This window comes from Paralichthys olivaceus, chromosome 11, assembly GCF_024713975.1.
Source record: "Paralichthys olivaceus isolate ysfri-2021 chromosome 11, ASM2471397v2, whole genome shotgun sequence".
In the NCBI taxonomy this organism is placed as follows: domain Eukaryota; kingdom Metazoa; phylum Chordata; class Actinopteri; order Pleuronectiformes; family Paralichthyidae; genus Paralichthys; species Paralichthys olivaceus.
The window spans coordinates 13,739,710-13,754,574 of NC_091103.1; the positions used below are offsets into that span (position 1 = coordinate 13,739,710).

Genomic DNA, 14,865 nt, shown 5'->3' on the forward strand with positions numbered 1-14,865 from the left:
TATGCATCCAGCTGTCGAGTTGTCTCTATATGAGAAACAAATTCAAGCGTACTCATTAAATGACTGATAATGACAAAAGAAGGTAAAATAAATGGAGCAGTTTATGAATACATGTTTCAACACTCGAGGAATCTACTCTACACATGGCACTCTGATGTCTTGTTTGAAATTCAGAGTTATATTAAACTGAAAGTAATGCTGGACAGGCCTTTTGGTACGTTATACCTGTGATGAAGTTCTCTTGAAGCCGTAGCTCCACGGTGCGTCGGTCAATGGCTGCAGGAACGAACAGCAGGCCTGTCTTGGAGCAGAGGATGGCGAGCGACGGAGAAAGGCTCTGGCACATACAGCGTTTCGGACACGGCTGTCCCCTGCATGCTGCTGCCAGCAACAGCAAAGACAACCACAGCCGTTCCATTATCCTCCACTGGAAACAGGTCAACTGGAAGACAGAGTAAAGGCAGCAATGAGTTCAAGTGAATACAATGATGGTGTCACTGAAGAAAAGGTAAATGTCAGGAAGTAGGAAACCAGATTGAATTTGTTGCTCGCAGAGAAACTTTAAACTAGGAGGTTAATGCCGGTGTTCCTTTTTTCCAGACAAAAAAACAAAGTAGACCACAAAAAAAAAGCTTTACAAGACAGCGAGTGGCACCTGAGCAGTTGATCATGGCAGCGCTCAGCAGTTGGACTAAATTCCTCAATGCTGTCAGCTCCTAATAGACTCTGTCATTGTGTGGGTGTACGGTGAGATGGCATTTTCCACAGGCACATAGGGGATTTTTTCCTTACCACTATCTTTTAAAGTTGTGATTGTATTATTGATGCAGAGTGACACTGTTATGCAACTCATACAATACAGTTTTGATGTCAAGGTTGCATCATTTCTACATCATCAACCTAATAGCAACAGTGGGCTGTATTCGTACAGTGGAAACCACATAGTGATCACAAATTGTGAGCCAAATTGATCACTATAAAGGGATTTATTACCATAACCAAATTATATAGCTTCTGTATAATAGTCCCAGAACTTTAGGTAAAAGCAACAGCATTTTTAAAATAAGAGCGGTATCACATTGCACACACACACTCACTTATCTCTCTCTCTCTCACACACTCACACACAAACCGACTCAGCTGACGTTTCTGACCCGCTAAAGTTTAAACGCCCATTTGTTTGAAATGACGCCACGATCAACACTGATCACTACATAATGATCCATACTTTTCTTAAAAGAGTAAAAATCTTTCTTCATAGCTGCGTGCATTAAGTAATTGATTTAGCTTGTCCTGACTTTGCTTGCTCTCCTCCTCTCTCTCTTGCCCTGACCGAACACATACACACACACAGACACACACACACACACACAGTGTCATCCGACACATTTGTAAACTCAGACTGGGTTAAATCAACAGAATTCATAAAATTAGTAAGAACATTGAAGATGGTTTTCTTTGGCATAAGTGTTCAATATTGCAGTTACTATGATCAATTTGCGTAGACTGCACAAATTCATTTAACTATAAATATTCTGTACCTTTTGTTGTTTAAAATAATAAAACTGAAAATATCACCAGTCATTTAAGATCAAATTCTGTCACAGGCAGCTAAATGTGGAACAATAATAACTTTTAAACACTGCGGACACAGTTCTAAACATGTCAGTACGCAGCAATATATTAGCCTGCCCAGTTTGACGAATCAATAGCCCTGAGCCTCTTTACAGCTGAAGACAAGTGTGCAACCCATTCATCTAGCTTTTTACTTGATACTCCCAAAACCCTCAACCAAACATTATTATCAAGGGATGATATCTCCGGATTAAAAATGCTCAAATCTACCCATGTAACGTCCTGCAAAGCGAATCTGCCAAATATATACAAACAAATGAAATTGTAAGCAGTCTCATGAGCCTGCTAAAAATAGATCCACTGTAATTTGATACTTGATGTTCTCATCCTCCCACAATAAGAAGCAAAGCAGGAATGATGATAACCTATAATTCAGATAAAAAGAGACACTGAATTTCTTTTATCAGCCTTTCCATTTTACTCCCTGTCAGTGTTTTTCTATGTCATTCGATATATCTCTCCCCATCATTCTTGATTATTCCCTCCACTGTACCTCCCCATCTCATTTCCCCCACATACGGCAATCTATTCTTTTGTTTCTTACAGAAATCCTCATATCAGTGATCTCGTGTCACACTTCCCTCACTCCATAATCTCTATTTCCAAACTTGTTAGTACATTGCCTGCTTCACATGCATTCTCAGTCTTCTCATTATTTCTGTTCCTGGCTCCTGGTCACTTGTCCTCCTTTATTTTATATTTTCTCTTGCACTCTTGTTCTCCTTAACTAATGCATTTCTTACACTGCACCTCATTTTGCCTCTCTGTGTCTATCATACACCCCTCTTTTTGTCATTGCTCTTGCTGCCCTACCTTCCTTTCAGTTCTTCTTTCACTTAAATCCTTATTTCTAACTTTCTTACAGAGGATGGGATTCTCGTTTCTAATCACGCCCTCCTGCTTGCTTTTCTTTTTCTTGTTTTTCTCATGATCATCTGTCTCACAAGTCCCACATCCGCAATCTTTCTCTTTTCTCAGGCTCTCCACGCTTGCTCCATATTTTTGCCCCATCATCCATTTATGCGTCTCATTGTCTTACAATGGTTTCATTGTAATGCATATTTAATGTGTTTACATTGCAGAATTTGTTACCAACTGTGATTTTAAATCCACAGTCCTTCTCACTCAGTTTGTATGTGCATGAATCCACAGTGTAATACCCATGCTGTTTTCAACATTTAGTCATAGTCAGTATGAGTTTGTCTGTATAACCCGGTGTTTATGATAACGTTCAGTCACCTGCCATTCCTCACTGCAGTTCTTGTTCAGCTACAGAAACTTAACAACACAAGCAATCAGCAGATCCAAGCTGTCTGCCCCTGTTACAAGTTAGACTGGGCCTTAATAGTTCTTGGCATTGATTGGAATGACAAACTGCAAATAATGACTATTGAGACAACATCTCAATTAGAACTCCCCTCGGACTAAATCCCTTGAGGAAGTAGCTGGTTGTATGAAGTACGCCTGCATACTCATACTGCATGGGTCTGAATACTTCTGAAAACAAGAACTAAACAGATTAATCATTTTGCACATCCTCATCATGTATCTAACTGTCTCTCAGGCCATAGAAAAGTATTAGCAAAAGTTGTTTAGGATTCCAAAGATTCCAAGAGTGCTTTGTCCAACTGTGTTAAGATCAACATGCTTGTGGTGATACGATCTGATGATGGTGCTGGGGTACTGTAAACAAAATCACTTGAAAATCACTTTTATCTCTACGCAGCAGAGTTAATACATCACTTCCTGTCTGCTGCATCCGGCTGCTCCACCTCTCCCTGAATAATGTGAAGGATGTGATGCTATTAACCTCCCGCTGTGTTGTGCATGTGTGAAAGGCAGAGACTGGGTAAACTCAGAGGTCATGTCTCAAAACGGCTTAACAAAGTTAATACAATTGCAGCCAATGTGAAAAACTGACAAGGCAAATTAGAATAAAGTGACATTAATGACAATGAGGGGAAACGGGCAGTGTTGCCTTCTTGCTTATAGCTTTAATAATGTAAAGTTGCAGCACTAAATTAAATTAAACTTGATGGTTGACAGACTGCATAAATCCAATCGCATACTTAAGTACCTCCACTGGTTGTTATCTAAAAACAAGTCAGAGCACTGTTTTTGAGCACCTCAATTTCAAATGAATCAATCAATTAATCAAGATTACTCAGTCGAGAAAAAGTTTTCAACATTTGGACAAAAACAGTAGATCTATCAAATTTAGTTTGTAAATCAGACCACATATTCCACTCACCCACTCATTCCTGACACCATCCACTAACAACAAAGTGTTACAGATATTTTTAAACACACTTTCAGATGCATTTTTTTTCCAGTCCATATAGGCTACCGTCACATTATTCAAATTCGGAATAATGCTAAAAGTCAGAGTTAATGGACGAAATGCATCCAGCATCATTTTGCAGTAATTACACTAAGAACTCTGCATTGATATTTATTTTCTTGAAGGGACTGTAAAAGCTGCCAGAACAGAACTCGGGTAGTCTCCAGCAGTGACAAATGTTTATGTTTTCAAGGTTTTTTTTAATGGTTAGAATGGCGCAGACATATCCTGGCAGTTTCCTTGTTTTGCTTGACAGTATGATCTCTGCTTTGCATTTGTGAATCAATCAGCTGCTCCCCGGCAGAATTTTTCAATGTGTTCAGGGCAGATATTGTAACCGGCTGGAATTCCACATTGCCATGTTCACTGCAAATTCAGCGCTGTGAGTGTACTGTTAGTAGCAAAATGGGCATTAGCTATGAGGAAAGAAACCCAAGAGATACCTAAAGCACATCAAACAAATCTATAGGTATCATTGCTTTAGAGGTAATTAAAAAGCAAAGTTTAAAGCTGTTTCACTTCAGTAATGCTGGAGAGTTCTGAAGAAAGCGGTATTTAGCAACACATACTGCAAAGACAACCAATGTCCATTTTCTAAAAATAAATCTCCTCCACAGGTCATATCGACCTCACCTGTGAACATCAAAGACAGCCTGTGCTCCTGTCTTAGTTTTTCTTCACCATTTCACACACAATCAATGAAACCAACAAGGTGTTTTCACTTATGTGCTCATTGTAAACATAACAGGCCCCAATGCTGTGTTTACCTTGTTTGAAGAAGCTGTGAAGGAGCTTAGTCTCTGAATAAACGTGTGAAAAGTGTTCAAAGTACCCTGAAGTCATCTCAAGCCCTTTTATTTAATTGCATTCATAATGCAGTTACATTCAAGACAACAACATTGTTTGTGGCGGTCACAGTAAAGAATGCAAGATCAAAACTGAATTTAGCAGTGGTCACAGTCAAATACATAAGCAGTTGTAGGGACTAAAGCAAAAAGAACTTGAAAAGCAATATCATTGCAGCCTCCCTCTCAAGCAATTAGCAACGCAAATCCCAAAACACACAAATAAGCTTCTGAAGGGGATGGAGACTGAGGCAGAAAGAGAAATGATCAAAGAAAACCGAACAAGTCAGAAGACAGTCAGTAAGTTGGTAGAAAGGGATGAATGGAAAGGCAAAAGAAATGATTAGGAGTTTAAAAAATGAGGTGAGAAGGTGTACAATTGACTTAAATGGGTAATTGTTTCAAGACACACAAGGAATTCTCAAGATGAAGGGTCAAATTTATCTAACTGATGTCCCACCAGAGGGATCGACCCAGTAAATAATCTCTAGAAATAAATTAATCATGTGGAAGACGCTCACAGTCGCCTGGTGACTTGACCCACATCCTCTGCTAATACCCCAGATCAACGATATTACGGGAATCATTTTTCAAATGATAACTGAACTTCCAGTAAGGAGTACAGCCTTTGATCTCACAGTCACAAGGCTCATTTAGGCTTACACAGTTACATACAGGGGGTGGATTGGACTGGAGTTGAGCCCCTCCTCCTTCAATAGTAATGTTGCTCTTTTTCAACAACACTTGTGCATGAGCTGCGACAATGACCGACTGCAGGACTCAATCTGCTGAACCCTGAAGCTGCTGCTGTACCAAGAGCAGTTTGCCTGGTTATTCAAAGTTTAGTGAAGCCTTAACTGGAGAATCAGTTGATGCTGTTGTGAAACTGCCCATTGTCATGAATGTGCTGTTGTTGTGAGTCCCAGCTGCCATGGCTATTAAGCCCTGTTTATTCAAAGCGTATTAATATTGAACATATCGTCCAAATCGCACCACATTCAATGCTGCACTCTGGGCCCTCAACAAAACAAATGCCATGAGTGAGGCTGAAACAATTTGCAATTCTTGAGATATGGAAGACACATACTGAACGTAGAACTGAAATGTAGAACTGACTGGGTCTACTCAGCCAGAGTAATTAAAAGCATTTGTGTGGGTGTGCAGAGCGTTTCACAAACCCTAAACCAGATGTTGCGTTCAGTGTTGACTCAGGGGCAGTTCATATATTATATACAGTATATATATTTTATATATTATAACTGTAAATAATCCCTTCATGTAATCTTTGCACTCAGTACCAGCCATTCACCCTATGTTTTTACACACATCCATGCATCTCTATGCATGTCCTAATGAGTGTCCTAATAAGTGTGTGTGTGTGTGTGTGTGTGTGTGTATCTGGCCCCTCTCTTCAAGCTGTATACTGCACCACACAATGGAGATGGATTACCCTGTCGGTGCTCTTGCAGAGCCACTGCAGAATGTCTTGTATGTGTAATTTACTGTATGTGTGCGAAAGCATGAGTGTGTTTGTGTGTGTATACGTGCACATCAGCTTACTCAGTCCTCATCAGGTTTGTCTCTTTGAATCAGGGGTTGGCAGCTTCAAGGTTTATACAGTGATCAATCATAAAGACGTCTATTATCTACACTTCAAGCAAATCACACAAATCGCGCATTTTATGACGTTTATACTTGGTCTACCCTACGTTCACAAACCAACACAATGATTGCCTTCTAGATGTTTGTGCCGACTGGCCGAATGGTATTTCATCTCAATTATAATGAATCTTGTTTGATGTATTTGAAAAACGATTTAACGTTAGTAAGCGGAATGGCGGATGAAAAGCCGTTCCCAAAAAAATCACTCGTCAGTCAATGTTGTGGCCGGGTTCATCCAGGTCTGAAGCTGCTCCCATGTCACTTTACTTACTTGGTCAGACACCTCATCCTGAGTCAAAGGCAGCATGGGAGCAGACTGTACTCTTTGCCATGAGAACCCACGGCTGTCATCTTTTCATCCACTTTCCCCCCAAACACATTAAATGTGGGGGACTCCGTAATCATAAAGATCTGTTTCTTCAATGCAGTCACTCATTGTTTCCCTGCAGCCACGGTCCCTGGCATTCTGGATCAGCTGCCTTGGTAGTTGTACTTACTCACCATGCAGCTTGGCAGCAGTCTGAACTGACCAAAGAGGATTTTTACAACCTTTTAAAATCTTTAAGTACTTGTGGAAAGTCTGTTTTTATTACCACTCCTATCCACACACTGGATCACGGAGCTCTGCTTTTTAAGCAGAGTCCTCAGTCTCAACAGCTTGCGCCAGTCTGCCAGCACATTCCACAATCTAGGCTCTATTGACAATTTGAATCTGTTTTGGGGATGTTTTCCTTCTTCAGGACAGATGCACTCCACCCAATGTGCGATGTAGCTGAATTCTAGAGGCTAACTTGCAGCACGGTGTACAATTCACTCCACATGATTGATTGTTCACTCCCCACACACCCTCCCTGGGCACGTCTTCAACTCCTATCACACCCCAATACACTATTCCCTCCATTAGCTCTGCCTACTGGCCTCACTAACCCTCTAATTTCCCCACACAGTCCCATTATTAAGCACAGAACCTCCATCCCACACGTCATATCTAAAGGTGTAACATGTACATTCACACATTAAATTATAATTTCAGAACCTAGTAAGGGATGCAACATTAGCTTTATTTATATAGAGTTTGTCCCTAGAAGAAAAACACAACCCAGAGTTGTTTTAAGGCAATTTATTTGCTTATTACTTTTCCATTCACCTCCTCTCCACAACCAGGTGTTGATTTGTCCTGGTTCATTTTGTAAATAAGGAGTTTGGAGGGTAAAGTTAGAAAAGGGGTTAAAGAAAATATTAGGAGAGGTGCGATTACTTTTATTTCCTCCATTTCAAAATAAAACCCCTGACATTTTAAAAGATTTGTCTCAGGACTTAAAATGTATTGTTATTATAATTTCCTGTGAGATTTGTATTAATTCAAATGTGAACTAAATTGAAAAAAGGTAAATTTTCCTCAATATTACTTATCTTGTGCGTCACATTTAAGATAAATGTGTTGTGCAAATAACTTTTTAGAATCTAAGTGCTCCTGGCTTTACTATATGACATGCTTGCTGCTGCCCGTATATGCTTGCTTATGTTCTCGTGTGAACACAAGTGTAGCCACATGTATTGAATGCAATGTGTGTGCATGTATGTGCTATCTATATCTGCGGAGTACATCATAATAAGAACACTGGGATGTTAACGACCTGGAAATCAGCAGCATCCATCTGCTGCATACACACAAAGCCATAATGTGCACACACTCACTCTTGTTTTAATTTAAGCGGGTGCACTCTTGTGTGTTTGAATCCATATGTACCCATGCACAGGGCAACAGTTGTGCAGCTCTCTGCTGCAGCTTAGTCTCCCTATAACGCTTGAGTTATTAACAGTAACACAAATCTGTGCAGTTTCTGCTCTTGCCTCAACACTATGCCAACTGTGAATGAAACAAAACAGCACTTCATGTACTGTCTATCTTCCATTTGCCTTCCCAATAAGTATACATCATTTTGTTCTATTCCGTTGAATAGATCAAGATCTGGATCCAAACGTTGATTTCAAAGCAAAGAGTTCATGAAATGAATGAAAGGCAGATGGAGACCATGGGAAGACAAAGCAATGAACAGAGATAAAGCTAAAAAAAAAAACAAAGGGCTACTATAGAATGGGGTATCTGTCGAAACCACTGGTGAAAGCAAAGCTTTTATTGGCTGGAAAAAAAAGAATAAGAAACTTGGTAGGGGCCTGTAACTTAGCAACGACGAATGACACATGGATGGTAACAGTGAGGAGGTGGGCAGAGTGTGCGTGTGTGTGTCTATGTGTTATGGTTGTGGGGGTGTTGTGAGAGTGTGTGTATGGGAGCTGTGAGAAAGTACAAGATTGGTCTGGAGATCTCACAAGTAATGAATCTGGAGTGTTGCTGCAAGAGAGAGGGAATATGGGGAGAGAGACACATTCAGAGACAAGAGAGAGATACAGAAATTGCCCATGTGTTGTATAAAGAGTGCAGTAACAGTGTGAGGGTTCACTTTTTATTTTTGTCCAAGACAAACATTGCATCATCATGGAAACAAACATACTAAGGCTTTTATTCACAATATCACAGAGTCCATTAAATTACATTTTAATGACATATTTTTCTAATTCTATTGTATTTTACTTCATTTGTTGGGGGAACCCGGCAAAGATCTGATGAGTCCCTCATCACACATTTTTGCCTCCTCATCAACCACATCAATTCATATCTATGGGAATTCAGCATCAGCCCATTTAAAGCCCTAATGAACACAGTGTAGTGAGGAACTCATTATCTAATGTGATTACAGTGAAATGTGTGTATTAACAACACAGAGTGAGTAAAGACTTCAGGAACCTCTGGACCACAGCGACTGTTGCAGTGCAGTAGTGTGATAGCTGAGCAGCCAAGTCCATTGAAACGATTCTTTTAGCACAGTTTAAAACAAAGTCTTGGATTTCTAAATGGAAAAAAGGTTACTACATCACAACATAATTACTGAGCATTGAAGTTGATTTTGAAAAATTGTGTTTTGACAAAACTATCCGAAATTGAGGTCCTGTCACTAAAATGAAATCGTAACAGCTGAGCCTGTTGACGAATCCATCTCCAGGAGTCAAACCCCATTTATGGGGATTTGAGTCATCCAGCAGCAGCCACAGGTTTTGTTCCAACCTGGTCCTTTGCTGTGTGTTTCCCCATTTCAAGATTACAAAGACAAACTGCCCCAAACATAAATTAAATCCCTAAAATAGGGAGCTAACTAAATGGAGCGAGCTAAAAGGCGTCATTTCCATGTGATTTCTGCACTATGCACAGCCCTCTCACATCAGTCTTCTGATTCAGTTGTAAAATGTTTGACAAATTCTTATTTTCTAAATTCCACTTTGCTTAGTTCTTTGTTTCTTTCACTTAAACCAAGTAGCAGAAAAAACAAATTGTTAACTGAGCATCCCTGGACTAGTGTCCACTGTATACAATCCAGTAAAGAAACTGCTATTCCAGCTCACCACAACTGAACAGCTCTTTTATTGTGTTATTGATTTAGTGGATGTTTGTCAGTGCACAGTGCAATGCAAAAACACACACACACACACTCACATACAACACATGCAGTTTGTTGGACTTTTTTTTCTAATTGCCCACACCAAATTGCCTTCGGGATTAATAAAGTGTTATTGTATTGTAATGTTTAAAATTGATCATTACAAGTATGTGGAAAATGAAATAACCTTCAACTTTAGTGTTTAAAGTGGCTTATGTGTGAACATGTTGAAGAAATCTTTCTCAGGCTCCTGGAGAAACCAGACATAGAGCTTTGATAACCATCTTTTGGCCTGATCCATGTTCACATGGCCTTGCTTAGAATATGTGTGGGTGGCAGACCCAGACCTCCCAGAGGAGGATGTGAGAGGAGACACTTTCTCTGTGGGGATCAGTATGATTATGGCCAATGAGCTGTGCTGCTCACTTTCTCACAATTAATGAGGAAATCTTCCACTTGCATGTTCATCTGCCTCAACAGTAACCCCATTCAAATGCTGTGTCCTTAGGAGAACGCAAAGACCTTCAAATGTAGTTATTTCGATTTTCTACAAAGTTACATTTATCTGAAATGTGTTGTGCAAGATAAGAAATATTGGGGAAATTAAGCCTCTTCTTGGCTCACTTAACATTTTGAGAATTAAAGAGGTAACAATCTGGAAGAATACACTATAACATGGCTTTTAATTTCAAAGGGAGGTTAGAAAAGTAATCACCCCTCTTCCTGAATACTTCCTTCAACCTTTTCTTGTCCTCTGCCTTTACCCTTCAGACTCTGCATTCATTATATCCCCTGTGATTTAACCATTATTACTTGTGGAAGCCAACACACTGACCCATGAATAAACCCATGTTTGAGGCTGGTATAAATGGGTCATCAGACAATATTCAACCTGGAACTGCAATCTTGATTTTAATTAGGGATTATGTACAGTTCTAACACAGCTTGGCCTCTGTCTCAAATGATGAATATGGATTTCTATATTGTAATATAATGACTTTATACTTACTACATCTTTGTTTGGCTGAATTTGAATAGGCAGTAACCGCCAACTTATAGAACAATCTGCTTTACCCTCTCTGAGAAACTCCACCAAGATGATATGCATAATAAGTTGATTTGTTACTATTTCAACAGCTGAAAACATGGAACATGCCAGACAATAAATGTGAGCCTCAAAGAAAATGTGAAGAAGGAGCCCCACATAGGGAGATAAACTTAACATGTATCAAAAAGTAATGGAAATATTGAAAACTGACATAGAAAAGTTGATCATTTCACAGCTAAATGGACCTTTATCGGTGTTATGTTCTATTCAAATGTGTGGAAAGATGAGCAGAGGTGTGTTATATATTGTGACTGTTGTGATCATTGGCAGTTTTGCTTTTTTATAGTGAAACATTAAGATCAATGACAATATTATTACATTCTTGATTAGAGGGTCAATTTTTCAGTCTATCTCTGTGTGTCTCTCTGTCAAAAACACTGTGCAGCTCAGGTACCACAGTTGGCTACTCAGTAAATAGACATATCCACATAGATACACCAGTGCTGACACACACAGTTGCTCAGACAAACTTTCACCTCCAATGTGAAACTGATACACCACTGGGATCTCTCTCTCTCTCTCTCTCTCTCTCTCTCTCTCTCTCTCTCTCTCTCTCTCTCTCTCTCTCACACACACACACACACACACACACACACACACACAGTAATGCTGTCTTTCAGAGACTGAGCCGGGGAGGGAAAGAGACATTTGCTAATGGCTCTCTTGTTACAAGGCTCTTTCGCTTTCCCCTCTTCTCTCTCTATTTACGTCACTTTCTTGTCGTTCCACACTCTGTCTCCATTTCTGTTTCTTCCCTTCTGTTAATCTTGTTCTCCTCTTCAGTCATTGTCATCCTCAGTTTTTTCCCAGTCTGTGTTCTTTCTCCCTGTCCCCTTGCTGTGTCGTCTTCCTAACACTGCGTCCCCTCGCTAGCAGTACAGTAGATAATGAGGTGATTGTGGCTACTTGCATGGTGCATCAATGTTTGCCGCTCTGCACTCTATCGCAACTCTAACCGCAGCCTCTGGTTTACTGTAATACAAACCACTGACACACACATCCCTGCTGCTCTGTCTCCTCTCTGTGTGTCGTCCCTTCCTCTTGAAACATTTTTTTTATGAACATCATAAAACTCAGGTCACATTACATACTATACACCTCTCTTGTCATTGTCTTTTGTTTTCTCCAGGAGAACAAGATTAACAAAAGAAAAAGAAACAGAAAAGCAGACAGCAAGAAAGACACATAAAAGGAAAGAGAGGAAAAGGAAGGAGTCATGTAACAAGAGAGCCATTAGCAAATGTCTGTTGGCCTCCCACTGGTCAGATCACTAAAATGACAGCATCAGTGTATGTGTGCGTGTGTGTGAAAGTGTGTCACGTCACCCCTCTTCTAAACATAACTAACAGGACCTTTATGACATTGTTATCAGCTCCGAACATCAAAGAGTCTATTTATATACCTGTGTAATATAAAGTTGTGCCTGTTGCTATGTCTCGTTCTAACCTTGTGTTTGTCAATGCAAAAATAGCAGGTTTTTTTTCCCATTAAATGTTTGTACAAATTGTCAATTTTGGCAAATTAAATCCTGAATAAATCAGTTCCTCTTTCCATTATCATGTTACTGCTAGGTTGTTGCATTTTTATTTTGCTTCCTATCCAAGAAGGTATTTGTTATTAGTTTTCATTATGGTCCAAGAGAAGTTTGACCCCATTTAGATAATTATTGCATTATCATATTCAGAAATGGTAATAAAATAAAAGTCCAATATATATTAATGTATTCCTTATACTTTATGTAAGCACAGTGATGATGTACAACACATAATTGATCGAACCTCAGATTTGCAAAATTTTTATTAAATGTTTGTCATTTTCTGCTCATTAAGAGTTTGAAACCACAAACTTCACTGAGGAGCAAAGTATTTAAACCTAAATGAAATAATAATGTGAGATTTATCATGACGGGTTTTACTCTTATATAATTTTTGGCCATTTTGCGTCCTCCACTTTTTTTTCTTCTATTTTCTTCATTTCATTTCTGGTTGAGACATACCACTCAGCATCGTGGTTGCTTTGTTTGCAGTAGAAACAGCCAAAACAGGGACAATAACCTTGAAGTGTATTTCATTTTTTTTTACCAGCTTTTTAAAACACATCCAAGCATAAAACCATCCTCCCCCTAAAACTTCTGTCGTTAAAGCCCAAGATAAAAACATGAAACCTCCTTGTTTAGCATTTTCTTGTCCCATGTGTCTCCCTGCTCTGTTTCACTCTCAAACAAAGGTTGCACTCTTTTCTATTCATATTCCACTGGTGTTAATGTTAAGACGAGGAGTAAAGAGGTAGGCATAGCACAGAGGAAGGTTGACAAAGATTGCAACGTGAATGCATTGTAAGCGCAACCAAGGGAATCTGAGGGTGATGAAGATCTAGGAGCCGTTTGATAACGAGCTATTCGATATGCTGGAAGAGTCGACCTTGAGAAATGATCAACTTCAAAGAGGATGTAAGCATGTAGGTTTTCATAAAGCCAGTGAAGTGGAGATGAAGAAAACAAATACTGGCCAGTGGTGGTGTTTTGCTACCAACTTTATATCTGTTCTTTTTTTTATATTCCAATTCTTTGTCCTTGAAAATCACAAGCCATGAAGAGACCACATGAATAACACAGTTCATGGTTTCCACTCTATCTTACACATACTCAAGATCTCTCCAAATACTTACCAGTGTAGTTAATGGTGTTCTGCACTTTTCCAATCTGAAACACAACTAAATATAGACCCTTAGTTTACATCAGGTTTCCCCATGTTCCTACTCACTTAGCCACCCTTCGTTAATGATCTCATTGATAATCACTTTTCATTCTCCCTGACATCTTTTATTTCTCCATCTTTCTCATTGCTTCCCAGCTTCCCTTCCTTTATTCCCTTGATGCTTCCTTCCACCCCGTCCCCCACTTTCTTCCGCTCTTATTTCGGGTTTTATCCAGGTTTATCTGTGACGAATTTGTGTAATTTTGCAGAGCGCTGCAGCAAGCAGTAGGGATCCGTGATCATGGTGATTGTGGAGTAATGATATTACAGAAGAAAGGTAATAGAGGATGGGAGAAGAGGTAGATAACTAAGAGGGTGGAAATATCTAGAGAGAGGGGATGTAACAGAGCACAGGACAGTGGCAACATGACATGAGCGTAAAATCACTAAAGAGAAGGATGAAGAGGAAAGGAAAAGGAGGAGAAAGAAGGAGAGAAAAGATGTTAGAGACGTGTGCCACTTGGTAGTCATCACAGAGAAGCTTCCTCCATTCAGGAACTTAGCGTGCAGCTGTCGCTTCAGGGAACTGATCACACACACTCAGTTACAGATACACACACATACACACTCACATATGTATACACACACACTATCTGTTTCTCTCACACACACATGCACCCATGCTTTGGGCTGTGCTTTGAACTGATCCCTGCCACTGGAGAGGCACACAGAGAGCTAATATTATCCTATGGCCTTCATATGGTAATATGGTTTTATTGCTATGAAGAAATATGAATATTATGGCTTTCAGAGGCAGCTTAGGGAATTACATGGCTGCCATGGTTCTCTACTTCAATAGAATATTTAGATTTCCTATTTATCCAGTGTGTCTGGGTGGGAAATCTATTCAAGTATTTACCTTTACCATGATATGCGCTGGCATGTTGTATATTCATACCTATGACAGTGCACAAAGGTGAAAACATGAGACACCCCTTGAGATGCCTTTGAATGAAGGTCACAGCACAGCGGGGTGGACTGACCCACATCTGGATAGAAAGGATGGTGTGAGACTGGCTGT

The 14,865-nt window shown here is 39.7% G+C and overlaps 1 protein-coding gene across 7 annotated transcripts in view; it reads right to left on the reverse strand.

Moving 5' to 3' along the window:
• LOC109630130 (leucine-rich repeat and fibronectin type III domain-containing protein 1-like protein) overlaps positions 1-14,865 on the reverse strand; it is a 144,991-nt gene that overhangs the window by 53,735 nt on the left and 76,391 nt on the right. For all 7 annotated transcript variants that reach the window (XM_069534953.1, XM_069534952.1, XM_069534951.1 and 4 more), the window contains exon 3: positions 226-442. In XM_069534953.1, coding sequence (XP_069391054.1) covers positions 226-418 — 193 coding nt within the window. In that variant the 5' untranslated portion in view covers positions 419-442. The remainder of the gene's footprint in view (positions 1-225; positions 443-14,865) is intronic.